Here is a 14881-nt window from a genome sequence, read left to right on the forward strand (position 1 = left end):
TGAATCATAATATGATTCATGAATATTATACAGACCAGATTCATCTAATTTCTATCCTAACCTGAGCAATGTATCAATATGTAAACATTTTCCTCACAAGATTATGTCAGTGACATTGGGCACAGTTGAAATATTTCAAGGTGCATTTGTGTGTTGTATTATGTCTCTGGCCTTGCATGCTCATACAAGTGTTAGACTTAAATTGTGTTATCATTTCACAGGAAATGTATAGAAAATTATACCCTGCCACAGCCACACTAATTAACTTAATAATTAAGATTTAATGGAGGCTGTTGTGAACCTACATAGATAAACACCACAACATATTGCTATTCTTGCTCCGTGCCTGTGCATTTTAAAAATGTCTTTTACTTTGGACTGTACTGAGTTCAGTACACCATTCAACTTAATTCACACAGGCCTTTTATGCAACTGTATGCGAAGATGTACTTTCTAGTGTAGATGTCTTAAGATGCATTTTTAATTATCTATCTTGCACTGATTCAATCATAAATGTATTTCTCTCTTTTTTTTTTTAAGTATGCCATTTTTGACTTTTCAAGTGTGCCATAAATCTCAGCACAGGCAGAGACGTAGGAAAGAAAGAACAGGTTATATTACATCTGGGAAGGGAAAGACATGGGAGCAATGCCTCTTTTTCTTTCGGTAAGGTATGGGGCAGGAAAGATTTATGGGCAGAATGAAATGGAGCCTGAATGCCATGAAGATAAAGGTCTCTTGGGGATGGGGGAAACTGGACTGACAAGGGGAGCGATTTTAGTTCATGCAGATTAGGAGGCTAGCGGTTAATCACTAGAGACATGGTTCTCATTCAACAAGGTGTGCCAACGCTCAATCTTTTTGTCCTTGTTCTTCAGACACTCATACCAGTGCTTCAGTCTCTCTCCTTTGGCCGTGATTCCCAGCTGACAGCCACCTTTCACAAAGAGGAAAAACAAACAAACAGTCAGTCAGGCAGGCAGGCAGGCAGGCATGATGCCCAAGTGCAGAGGAGTTGGAAAGAATTGAATTAGCTTCAGAGAGTGTGTCACCAATCAAGGAAATTCAAACAAATAACTTACCAATGTAGTCATTGGATTTCCCAATGTCATAGTCCCACACAGAGATGTCCAAACTCTTCTTAGCCAGATCGGCCAGTTTGATTTCATAGCTGAATTCCTGAAATGTGAAGGTGATTACAATGAACAATTCCAGTGTAGAATTAATTCCATCCTTCCATAAAACATCAACAAATGCAATCCAATAACACAATTATAGCCACTTATTTTGATCTTTGGCTTTCAGAACAATCTGGAGAACAAACCTCATTGTACTCTGGATTTAGGGTCTTTTTCTTGATCTGTGTCTTGTTTTTAGCCTTTTTCCCCATGTCAGGTTTCAGAACTCTGCAAATTAAATATTTGCTGTGAACATTTTTGGCACAGATGACCTGGTGTTCAGGTTGTGGGTAGGCTAGGCCTACTAAAGAAACAAAGGGCCTTAATCACAGGCACAGCAATCGTGGAACCTACATTTTGACAAATGGGTCAGAATAGCCGTTGGCGTCCATGGCGGCCAGGTGAACACAGCGCACCACACCAACAATGAGGCGACTCTGCTGGGTGCTGTACATGAGGGAGATCAGGATTCGCCCACGTTCCTCTACCTCCGCGCCATCTTTCCCGTGCTGGAGAGTGAAAGACAGGGGGGGTGCGGGCAGGGGCGTCACAAGGGGGGGGAAGTGGGACTGAGTTACTAGGGCCCAAGGTGGAGGGGCCTTAATTATGTACAGTAATATACTTTAGCTATTGAAAAATAGCAGATATACAAGCTCACAGCTGCGAGCTTGTATATCTGCTAGTGAACATTTGTAACTAGGGATGCACCGATATGGAAATTCTTGGCCGATACCGATACCGATGTTTAAAATAACCATTTAGCCGATAGCCGATACTGATACTGATATTTGTTTATTTAGTTTTAGGTGTATTATTTCCCCTTTTGAGACAGGGAAACAAATAAATCAACATTATAAGAAATAACTGTTCAGAATCTACTCTCTTGATAGGCTGCAAATAACAACACACCAACATAACCAGCGCAAAATGTATGCTTATCAACAACAGTTAAATATCGGCTACTGCCATCGGTTAATGTCAGCTTTATTTGCCGATACCGATATCGACCGATATGGCAAACATCGGCCGATACCGATGTGTGGCCGATATATCGGTGCATCCCTATTTGTAACTCAAATTTAGCTTCAGGGGGGATCCCTGGAACGAAATATTTTGAGATGGGGGTCCGTGGCCAAATACATATCATTTTGGGGGTCCTTCACATGAAAAAGTTTGTACACCACTACAGGTTTAAAAAAAAAACACAAAAAAACAAGATTTTTCAAAAATAGCAGATCTTGTATAGGATCTGCTATTTTTCAATAGTTAAACCACAAAATACTGCAATGCAGAGATACTCTGTTAGGGTGCCCTCACACCAAAATAGCTATGAGAGTGGAATCCGCGTTCTGCCAATGCATTACAATGAGAGTGAAGCGGTTTCATGCCAGCAGAGGATTTCTGCAAAACACGCTCCCTTATCATTGAAATGCATTGGCGGAACGCAGATTCCACTCTCATAGGTATTTTGGTGTGAGGGCACCCTTACAAGTAAAAGTCTTGAATTCAAAATTGACTTGAGTAAAAGTACAAAAGTATTGTTAGCAAACAGTAAAAGTGCTCATTGTGCAGAATGTCCCATTTCAAGCTCTCAATTTTCGGCTGAAGTACAACATTTGGGGCAGCCATAGCTGAATGGCCATAGCTGAATGGTCAGGGAGTCTGCCTCCCCTGGTTGTCCCTGGTTCAATTCCCGGCCAGGATAGCAATGTCGATGTGTGTCCCTGAGCAAGACTCTTAACCCCTAATTGCTCACTGCAGCTGGGTTGGGCTGTAAAACACTGAATTTCCCCCGCGGGAGGAGTAGGTAACTATTATTATTATTAACATTTGCCACGTAAGTAAAAGTATTGGAACTTGGTAATACTCTAGTAGTACAAAGTACAAATACCTCAAAATTAGTACTTGAGTACTTGAGTAAATGTACTTAGTTACTTTACTTTACTTTAGTAAGCTTCACGACGTGATTTGCTTGAGCTTTGAGTGAGGAATCTGTCATGTTTGGGCACGCCATTTATTTTTTAAGGCGTTACCTCAGGGGCGTCAATTGGGTATGGCAGGGGTATGCAGCTGCCATACCCTGGGTCCAGGGGTGAAAATAAAAGATACTTTTAAATATAATTCCATGAATGTCTTCATTCATGGAATTCTAATTCTTTAAGGGTGAATTCTTCATTCTAATTCTCTTTGTCTAACTGTGCTGGTATTATGTTGTTAAATTACAGTAAAATAACTACAAATGCAAAATGTAACAAAATGGTCACTTTAAGAAGGTATTATAATTATATTCTCCACAATTGTATTCTCCCAATCTTGACAAAATTATATATTCCCAGGTTCCGCAGGTCAGCTGCACAGGTGCAATGCACTTGAACAACCGTTCCAGGCTGTCATATACAGCCCAAGAAACCATAGAAACGGGGGGGAAAAATAAAATGTACTTCTTAAAATAAATGTATCATGCCTGTTGCTAAGGTATGGCAACATGACTGGTGTAAGACACCAGTCATGTTGCCATACCTTAGCTTTTTCTGAACTGACGCTACTGCGTTACCTCATCCTCGTAGAGTGTGATGCCTCGAGATGAGCCCGCTGTTGCGTTTTTCTTTGTCTGTGAAGGGAACAATATGACTGCAGGTCAATAACAAATCTACATAGTTGGGGAAATACAGTATACTGTTTGACTGTGACGGTTAAATGTATGCAAAATCACCTCAAACTATAAAATATGCAATTTTTGTAAAGCGACATCTCGCTCAACACATATTTCTTACATAAAATATATTCCATATTGTTGTTGTCAGGTATAAATAATAAACCTTATATCTCAATTCTCAAAATAAACGTAATGTTTTTTTCCCCATAAATGAATGCCCTACTTCAGCGTAAAAGAGTGTTGCACCAAAGTAGCTAAATAACCTATAATCTATCTATAAATGCGACAAATCTCTGTCTGTCTGTCTGTTTGTTTGTTTGTAATCCGCGTATCTCGAGAACCGTTCGTCCCACCGGCTTCAGATTCGGCACGCGCGTTCCCCGCCGCAGCGCGGAGTGCAGTGCCGGGCCTCGACCCGACCCGACTCGCGGTTTTCCGAAACCGGCGCGAAACGTTCGGAATCTCCTTATGCGGAGCTGATTGTTGACAGCGCTGAGTCATTGTGACATCACTTCATAAAAGGCTCTGACATCACGTACGCCACATGAGTCAACACAAAATCTCTGTGAATGTTTATGTATGTATGTAATCCGCGTATCTCGAGAACCCTTCTTCCCACCGGCACGCGCGTTCTCCAGATATGGGCATAAAGTCTGACATCAGAGTTTTCTGCAACCGGTACTGTGTGTGCAGAGATCTTCATATATGGGCATAAGTGGACAAAGACAAACAGATGGTCAAAACGGGTCCTATGACAACAGGTATATTGGGGTTTGCATTAAAGGGTGGGGCATTCATGGGGTTTGCATTAAAGGGTGGGGCATTCATTCCCTATTTCAAATTCGGCACGTGCATTCCCCACCGCAGCAGGTAGTGCAGTGCTCGGCCTCGACCCGACCCGACCCGATACACGATTTTCTGGAACCAGCACGAAAGGTTCAGATTCTGATGTCTGACATCAGGATTTTCCGGAACTGGCACTGTGTCTGCATAGATCTCCATTTATGGGCATAAAATGGATGCAGACAGACAAATACAGATATCTCCATATATGAGCATAAATGGACACAGGCAAACAGATGGTCAAAGATCTCCATATATGGGCATAAAGTGGACGCAGACAGACAGATACAGATATCTCCATATATGGGCATAAATGGACACAGGCAAACAGATGGTCAAAACGGGTCCTATGACAACAGGTATAATGGGGTTTGCATTAAGTTTGTCTCCTCCTCCATCTGTTTGTCTGTGTCCCTTTATTCCCATTATGGAGATCTCTGTATCTGTCTGTGCCTCCCCCTTTAATGCAAACCCCATTATACCTGTTGTCATAGGACCCGTTTTGACCATCTGTTTGAAAAAGCGACAGAAATCTCATATATGGGCATAAAATGGACGCAGATAAACAGATATCTCCATATATGGCATATATGGGCATACAATGGATGCAGAATCACAAAGATCTCCATATACGGGCATAAAAGGGACACAGACAGACAGATACAGAGATCTCCATATATGGGCATAAAATGGACGCAGATAGACAGATATCTCCATATATGGGCATATATGGGCATAAAATGGACCCAGAACTATAACTGCAGTGATCTCCATATATGGACATAAAATGGACACCGACAGACAGACAGATACAGATATCTCCATATATGGGCATAAATGGACACAGGCAGACAAATGGTCAAAACGGGTCCTATGAAAACAGGTATAATGGGGTTTGCATTAAAGGGCGGGGCATTCATTCCCTATTTACATTGTTCCGAGTTGGCCAGGTCGCCGACTAGACGCTGGGCCGCCCGAAGGGCGGCCCAGCTTCTAGTCTATTAAAAAAGGGTTAGTTGTAGTTAGGGTTAGTTGTAGTTACATACTTGTAAAGTTCAATTTAGACCTGCCAAAAGGAACCCAGAGAGTCTAGTTTTTGTCAAGTAACTTGAAAAATATCCATTAAAAACCAACGTGAAAAAGAATCGCGATAAAATCGTGTATCGTGATACAGCTTGGGAAAATATTGTGATATCGTATTTTTCCATATCGCCCACCCCTATTTTGGACATACAGTAAGGTTTCCACCCAAGAGAGCGACAGCATATACGTAGGCATACAATGTATTAATGAGGCTTATGTCAATGCAACTTACAGGGACGACTCTCTCTAGACACACACTGAACTCTTTCGTCTGGTTAAACTTGAGTTTCTTCAGAGCCACTCTGGTCTCCCCAATGAATTCATTGTGCCCAAACTTGTCTTCATCACATACAGCCAGTCTGCGTAAATCAAAGGAGAGAGCATCAGTCATTAGAGGTCGTCTTTTCACACCAATCAGTATATGCAGGGTGATGACATTTTTGACACTGCACTATTATTATTGTGTTAGTCGTTTTGGGTATTTTTGCTTGTGTTTGACATGACAGTGAGATACTTGTTGCACTAACTAGCATTGACTGCTATGGTCACTTTTGATTTGGACACTGTACTATTTTGATAGTTGTGCTTAAGGACACTTTATGTATATATATATTTATATATTATTTGTTCCCTCTCTTGATGTACCTTGCTCTTTACTGTACTCTGTTCTTGTTTTTCTTTTATCTTTTTCTTACTTCTCTGTAACTTTGGAAATAACCTTATACTGCTGTGCTGCCTCTGGGCAACTGATTCTCCCCCTTGGGATAAAAAAGGTATCTATCTATCTATCTAAGACATAAATAATGTGATCATCCGAGTGTGACGTGACATTAAGTGGACAGGTTTATATGTTTGGTGACTTGTGGAATCCACCTGAGGGTCTTGCGCTGCATGTCATCATCTGTAAGTCCATGGTAGGTTAGCGTCTCATTCCAGTTGGGGTTGCGCGTGTTCCTCAGGGTCTTTGTGCGCAGCTTGGTAGACTGTTGGATGAAGGGAGGTAGGGGAAAATAAGGTCCAGGAACTGGCAATATATATTATGTATTATTGCTTAATTATTAAGCAGTAATACACAAGAAGCTGTGCTATGCCGGGATTATATGTTTTTTGACCATCCGGCCTGCTTCAAGATCAGAGAGTTAATATTGTGATAATACCATGCCTATGCCTAAGGGTGTCACTTAAATGATGCAAACCGGAATGCCTTAAAAACTCAAAACTGTTGTTTAATTAATCACAACATATTATGGCTTCTTAGCAAAAGATTCACCTACAGTACAATTTTAAAATTGTTGTCTGTTAACCATTTGGCAAGCAATTTGTTGTCATGATTATACAATTGATAATGTGTAAATGGAGGGGGGTGACCATGCTATAACTTCCCTCTTGCTACCGGTATATCTATCTATCTATGTCTCAGGTGAGCACTGGCAATAAACATTTATTTGGATGTCAGAGGAAAATAATTATCACAAAAACTCACTGTACAGTGCAGCTGTTAAAGGTGATACACCATGAAATTTCACTTTTCCTATTTTAAAACCTTTTTTTGGGGTCCCACTAGCACCTTCTATCCTCACAAAGTCCCATTTCTGACCGTTGTGTCTTTCTCTGGTTTTGAGAAGACGAAGGTTAAAAGTATCCCACGGGTTCTCAAAACAGGCTATCCAGATTTCCTGCTGATTGTGACGTCATCTGCCGATTCTGACGTGGCGCAGTTCAGGCCAAAGGTGGTACTGCAGCTGAAATGCTCTGAGAGCCATTCAAAAATGAGAGAGGCTCTCTATTCAGGAGTGGTAATTTAGCCTCAAACCTTTTGAAAAACGTTTTTGGGACATAAACAATATGACATAAATACTTTTTAAATGCATGGTGTATCACCTTTAAGAAAGCCCCCACCCCTGCCCTCAGGGACCCCTATCACTAGCTAATTCCAATAAACTGCTAAGTACTAAGTACATGTACTCAAGTACTGTACTTACGTTAAGTACCATTTTGACATGTTTTTTTACTTCACTGGAGTATTTAAAATTTTCTGTACTTTTCACTACTTTTCTACGCCACCACAACTATTTTATATATACTTTTACTCCACTAGAATTATTTAAAAACCTTAGTTACTAGTTACTACAAGCAGATTTTGATTATCATTACAAAACATACATTAGCACATTTCACCTCATCTGTGGGACGTAGGGCTCGTTGCAAATTGTCGCTGGCTGTCACAATTATTACATGATCGTCTAATCGCAATTATTTGAGGTAATCGCAATTATTTAGCATAATTGTCATAATCGTTGAGAAATGTTAATCTAGTTTCAAACACTTTCAAAAAGTAGTGGAAATAGCAGATCTACAAGCTCACAACGCCTCGCGATGTGACACGTTGTGAGCTTGTAGATCAGCAATTTCCACTATCAAATGTCAAATATGTCAGTAATTTCTTGGCATATTTAGGTTATGTGTCATATCTACCATGTGCAACTTCAAAGCCTACAAGCCAAACAGAAATGTAATTGTCAACGACAAATACGTAATTAAATCGTTAATCGCAATTATTTGAGTGACAATTAATTGTCATGTTGTAAAAGGTCATCATCATGACAGCCCTGCTGTCCGGCAGAAGCCTCTCATCTCCATCTTTTAACCTTTTGTGTCTCTCGTAAATCAAAGCCCTACTTGATCACACTACAGCGTCACACAGCAGCGTGGATCCACAAGCTTGTGTTATGCTGCTTTTGAATTTGAATCCTGAAAACGTAGCGGTTTTGGACAGGGACAAACACCACAGTCACAATCATGCCACAAGGTGTCAGAAATGTGCCTACGGAAGGAAGCTCTCCTTGTCTAATTGCCTAAATCACTGACGTGTCAGTGTGTCACACATGCTCCCTGTCCCTTCCTCTCTCCTCCTGTACTTCCCATACCTGCCCAGCAGATGTCGCTCTCCCCTCATGATCCATCCCCTCATCTGTCATGCATTACACCTGTGGATTGTTGATTGTGTTCAGTGGCCTGTGTCCTGTTAGCCAGTTAAACCCTGTATACTTCATTGACTGGGGTCCCAGGGGTCTACTGTGGATCATGTACTTAAGCCCTGCTCGTTTGTTGTTCGGTGTCTGATCACCTGCCTGTTTGTTTACCAGTCTGTCTGTTCATCTATTTGTCGAGCCTTGGCTGTGATATTACACATGTAGTCCAAATACACAGCCATAGATCGTAGCAGACTGGACTGATCTTCACGGCGTTAAAACGTTGCCATGCTCAATCATTAATTCCTCTGACTTGGAGTCAAATATTGTCCTCTAGTTTCATGGGAGTTCTAACAGGTCAAATATCTCCACTTTTCCACAAGCTGCACACAGACAACATCCTCTGTCGGCGACTAGACCCGAAATGATTGCAGGACTGAACAAACGAAAACGTCCTTTGGGTGTATGGCGGCGCGAGGAGGTTTTTCCTACCGGAGCTGAGCAGAGGTCACGTCCAACACGGAGGTCCTTCTCTCTCCGTTTTGGCCAAGTTATTGACAAAACCATGACGGAGGTGCACCGTCTCAAGCGACCTTGAGCCACGTGAGGCCCCGCCGAGCGAGCTAAAGCGAGCCAGTCGCCGGGCGGAGCGTTGCGAAGGTCACTTGCGCCGACTCAGAATAGTAAATAATGCTTAGGCGAGAGCATTTTGTCTACTGACTAATCACAACGTGTCCTCCTTACACAAGCTCCACCCCCCCCCCCCCCCCCCCCCCCCCCTCTCCTCAGCTCCGGTAGGAATAACACACTTGCGCATGGGGCACACAGTTGGTGTGGGCCTGTGGGGTAATTAATCACAGTCACACCTGTCAATTCCTCACCTTACTAGCTGGCAGCAGATGAAGCTTCACATAGGGATCCGCCAATCCATTCGAGTCCATGGGTTTTAATCCCTGAATAGAAAGACGAGAGAGAGAGCGTCCAATCACTTCGCAGTAAAACATTCTTTCAAAATGATCTGAAAAACATCTATCAGGAGACCACACGCCAAGGGAGATAAATGTAAATTCCCATCAAAAGGAGGTATCATTCATTCATTGCCAAAGTTTGTCCTAGTATTTTGTATTCGTTGATGACATGTGTTATTGTGTTAATTCTTTATTGTGACCGTAGGTCTCTATTTAGTCCGTCTGTCTGTCTGTCACACCTCATTCTGACATCACAATGATGTTGCAAATGAATGGCCAAGACAGATTTCATTTGCACTGACCTGTTCTGACATCGCAATAATGGCTTGACCAGCTCAGCAGAAGGATATATCTGACCTGTTTTGTGGTTCTGACATCACAATAATGGCTTGACCAGCTCAGCAGAAGGATATAGCTGACCTGTTTTGTGGTTCTGACATCACAATGATAACTTGACCAGCTCAGCAGAAGGATATAGCTGACCTGTTTTGTGCTTCTGACATCACAATGATGACTTGACCAGCTCAGCAGAAGGATATAGCTGACCTGTTTTGTGGTTCTGACATCACAATGATGACTTGACCAGCTCAGCAGAAGGATATAGCTGACCTGTTCTGACATCACAATGATGACTCGACCAGCTTATCGTACACTCTTTCTGAGTCTGAGGGTGCATTTGGTTTCTATATTCCAATCCTTCAGCTTTCTCCCAGCAGCACTAGCAGCCCTTTAGGGCGAGGCCGCTTCTCGGCCTTAGGGCATCCCCTGGACTTTTTTGTGTTATCCTTTTAACCTTAATGTCTGACTGTACCAGGTGCTTTTATTCAATCAATTAATCAAAAACAAATTGCAAGCGTTTTATTTATATACAGTATATACTAGGCTGGCAGCCTGGCACTGTCCTAGTATAGAGAGATTTGATGACTTGTAGAATGATGATCATCATCATGATAAAAAAAGTTGACTATATGTGAGTTAGAGGTGGGCATTGGCGATTCAATTCACTGATTCTATTCTGCGATGCATTGCGATGCATTTTGATGCATCACACTTTTCTATATTACTGCACAACATTTTTTGATCAGTCAATACAAGTAGTTAGATATACTGAACAACATATTTTATTTAGAAACTGCTTTGCAATCATCAATCACTCGCCCGTCTCCTTGACATAAACGTCTTAATATTAAATAAAATAAGAATTGTACAGTCTATAATCGATTATATCACGTTGCTGAATTGATGCAGAATTGTGCACGGCGCGATGCATTGCTGAATCGATTATCGCTAGTGTGTGTGTGTGTTCAGAAATGGGTGGTACAGTACCTTGGCTCTCATGACGCTACAGTGGAGGCTGTTGGTTGCCTGGTCGTAATGCAGGCTGAACTCTAGAGCGCCCAGGGTGGCTGAAAAACACACAGAGAAATCATTACAAAGAGTCTTGAAGGCTGCTAGTGCTGCTGGGAGACAGCTGAAGGACATATTATATAGATTCTGGCACTTGGGACCCAGGGACCCCCATGGGGTCCTTGAAGGGGTTCCAGGGGTCCCTCCCCCACCATGCTATACACATGATTGGAATATTAGAAAACAAATGGACCCTCAGACTCAGAGGTACAAATGGAAACCCCATGGACCCAGAGACAAAAGGATCATATCAAATGGGGGCCACTGGATTTTTGATATTTTTGAAAATAATTTCATAAATAAAATAAAAAGAAAATCAAAGAAATTAAATAAATAAAATTAAATAGATCTGCTAACTTTCACTAGTTTCGGTCCCCGGTAGAAAAGTTGGAGCTCGAGACTCGAACTAAAAGTTTTGGGAACCACTACAGCAGTGGTCGGTACTCGTGGTATCGGTACTCGCCCCGATACCGGCCTATTTTGCGGTATCGGTACTCGTCAGATACTGCTCACAAAGCGCCCGAGTACCCTGTGTGTTCCGCCACTTCGCCTTTCTCTCTCTCTCTTAAAGTATCAAAAGTAAAAATACAAAATGTTTGAGCATAGCAGATCTAGAAGATCATGCACAGTACAGGAATATCCATGGGCTTAACCTGAAAAAAAAGTGAAATGTGTGGCAGTTGTGCCATGTTCTGGGAAAGCAATGCAATTTAATGTGTTATATACACCAGAAAGTGAGGAACATCTGATAAAAAAAAAAAAAAAAAACTAATTTAAAGACATTTTGTATTATTAATTGTACTCGTATCGGTACTCGGTATCGGCGAGTACTCAAAATGAAGTACTCGTACTTGTACTCATTCAGCAAAAAAGTGGTATCGGGACATCCCTAGTCGGGACCCCCAGGGTCACATGATTTGGGGGGACGTGACCCTAGATTACAGTAAAGTGAAAATTAAAAAAAAATACTGGTCAAACATTAGCCAAATTGTCAAATAATAGCCTATAAGAAAGAGGCAAAAAAAAATAATAGCTGATGTACAAGCTCGGCTATTGTCACAAAATGTATCTGTGGAACCGAGTCAAACTAAATTTCATGCCTCAACTCCTACAATTCCAAGGGCTTATCAGGGTTGGGGCGGGGGGGGGGGGGGGGTCCCCATTTCAAATATGATTATCTGGGGAGGTCATGGCCTGAAAAGGTCGAGAATCACTGGCTTAGAGGATCCAGCAGGAAATCTCTTTTTAAGAAAAGCAACCTATATGATATATAAAAGGAATCAAATGAGCAGAATCAATCACAAAAGGATTCGGGACACGCTGGCCTGAAAAGACCTCCCGTGCTGGGATCGTATGAGAAGAATGCAGCCTTTATTTCTTTATTTCCTCTGGAAGTGTAAACATCCCTATGGGGCTGTTAGGTATGACATCATTTTGTAGGCAGAAGAGAATTTCTGCCCCCAGTTTCCGTGAATCTTTTTAATATTTTTACTATTTACACATTTTTCTTCTCTTTGTTGTTGAAAGGAAAGTGTTAGAATTATACTTTAGTCGTTATTTTCGTCTCGGATCTGTTGAAATAGCGAGGGACAGAAAATGCTCTGGGGGCAGAGTTCTCCTCTGCCTACAAAATGATGTCACGGCTTAAAAGCCCCATGTTGACTCTATATACTAGTCTCCAACCCGCTGCTGGCCCCACAAGTCTTGCGGTTAAAAATAATTCAGACACAAAGCAACTACTGCTATTCATCATTCCGTTTTATTATTAGAGGTGTAAAAATAGATACCTATAGCCACACACCCACACAGGACAGACACCTCAGGTGAACACAACAGGCCTACTTTGGATTTGATGAGATGGCTGGAGTGGGGTGCAGGGAGGCCATCTGGGAGTCGGAAGGTAAGCCTGTTTGATCCTTGGCTCACCCTACTAGTGTTCCTGAGCAAGATGCTTAACCCCAGGGGTGTCGCACCAAATTCTGGGCCCTGTGGGTACTTTAACTATTGAAAAATAGCAGATATACAAGCTCACAGCGCGGCACCGAGTGCCGCGCTGCGAGCTTGTAGATCTGCTATTTTTGAAAAAAACGTGAAAAAGTCTTTGAACATTTCAAATCCTTCTAAGGTTTTTTGAAAAAACCTATGTTTCTATGTCAGTGGCACTCACACGTTTTCATGTGAAGGATCCTCAAAATGATATGTATTTGGCCATGGACCCCCGTCTCAAAATATTTCGTTCCAGGGACCCCCCAGAAGCAAACTATGAGTTACAAATGTTTGCTTAAAGAATACATATACAGTATTCAAATATTTGCACACATTTTCACGACTTTTCAAAAATAGCAGATCTACAAGCTCGCAGCTCGTGAGCTTGTATATCTGCTATTTTTCAATAGCTAAGGTATAAAATAATTAAGGCCCCTCCACCCTAGTAACTAAGTCCCACTCCCCCCCCCCCCTTGTGACGTCCTTGTCCCTGAGCAAGATGCTTAACCCCTAATGTTAAAGCCCAAAGCCACCTGAGCAGCCACCACCTGGCTGAAGCTGTAACCCCAGGGCTCCACCGGCGGCGTCGCGTTGCTCTGCGTCGTGGCGGCTTCATTGACGCCGTCACATTGACGTCCGACCGGCTCCACTGCAGCGCAGCGGCTGTGACTGCGAGGTATAGCCTATTGATCTATGGCCAATAGCCCATTTCCAAAACAACATGAAAATCACTTTCAAACAGGAATAAAACTATTTGTGACCTGAAAGTGAACGTATGGAGCACACTATGTTCACAGCAGAGAGCAGCAATGCACCACTGACCACTTTTGTCATGATTATAGCCTGTTATGTACATAATTTTATCAAAGTAGACCGCTGTAATTACATAAAAAAATATGCTAGGATTTTTGTGACATCTAGTCACCCTTGTGAATGACGTGAATGGATAGCCAACAGCAGAAAAGCACGTATATAGCCTACATTTAAATATACAATGCATTTAATCATATTTTATACATGACTGGACGTTGTGGACGCCGTCAAAAAATTTAACCGGGGCGATTTTCGAGTTTGGACGCCGTCACGGGAGCGTCCGATGTTGACGTCGCCGTCGGCAGTGGAGCTCCCTTCATTGATTAAAACGGGAGCGTTCCCAGCGTTGACGTTGACGCGACGCTCAACGCGCCCGGTGGAGCCGGGGGGTAAGAGTAATTTAGCCAGAACATATCCTCTCCCCCGTACTCTGCCTTAGTACTTTACCTGACACCTGCATAATTCAACATTCAGTCTGCTCGATATATATCAACCTCTATTTGACTTTTCTGTCCATCCGTATTGGCAATCATGCAGCCGACGTTTCCCAAGTTCTGACCACTTTCAACCTACTGTCCCTATATTGAGCATGTCATAATGACATAAATCGGGCGCCTTTTGGCCTAGCGGCCCAGGCGCATACCACAATCCCAATCACGACTGCTTTGCTGCATGTCAAACCCTGTCTCTCTCTCTGTTTCCTGTCTAGCTACTGTACTATCAATAAAGGCAGAAAAGCCCCAAATAATATCTTAAGAGGAATACAAAATAAGTAAGTAAATAAGAAGAATACAAATTAAGATAAACCAAAAAAGTGTCCAACACGTAACTTTGCACCGTGTGGTGACCAGATTATTTTTTGGTCTTTTTCTGTCTTTATTGATAGACTAAGTAAAGATGGACAGGAAACAGCAAGAGAGAGAGATGGGGAGAGCATGCAGTAAAGATCATCGGGAATGGGACTCGAACCCGCGA

General features: G+C 42.2%; 1 protein-coding gene across 1 annotated transcript in view; it reads right to left on the reverse strand.

Moving 5' to 3' along the window:
• Positions 1-806: 806 nt before the first annotated feature.
• LOC308295763 (rabphilin-3A-like) overlaps positions 807-14881 on the reverse strand; it is a gene marked incomplete at its 3' end in the record, with an annotated part of 32549 nt that continues 18474 nt past the window's right edge. The window contains exons 8-16 of the mRNA XM_080738810.1: positions 11027-11106; positions 9614-9685; positions 6634-6743; positions 5993-6119; positions 3733-3789; positions 1533-1687; positions 1325-1406; positions 1083-1179; positions 807-937 (exon numbers count right to left, since the gene is read on the reverse strand). Of these exons, the coding sequence (XP_080594936.1) occupies positions 807-937; positions 1083-1179; positions 1325-1406; positions 1533-1687; positions 3733-3789; positions 5993-6119; positions 6634-6743; positions 9614-9685; positions 11027-11106 (911 nt within the window). The remainder of the gene's footprint in view (positions 938-1082; positions 1180-1324; positions 1407-1532; positions 1688-3732; positions 3790-5992; positions 6120-6633; positions 6744-9613; positions 9686-11026; positions 11107-14881) is intronic.

The sequence above is a fragment of the Nannobrachium achirus genome (genome assembly GCF_963921795.1).
Source record: "Nannobrachium achirus genome assembly, chromosome: 12".
Lineage (NCBI taxonomy): Eukaryota > Metazoa > Chordata > Actinopteri > Myctophiformes > Myctophidae > Nannobrachium > Nannobrachium achirus.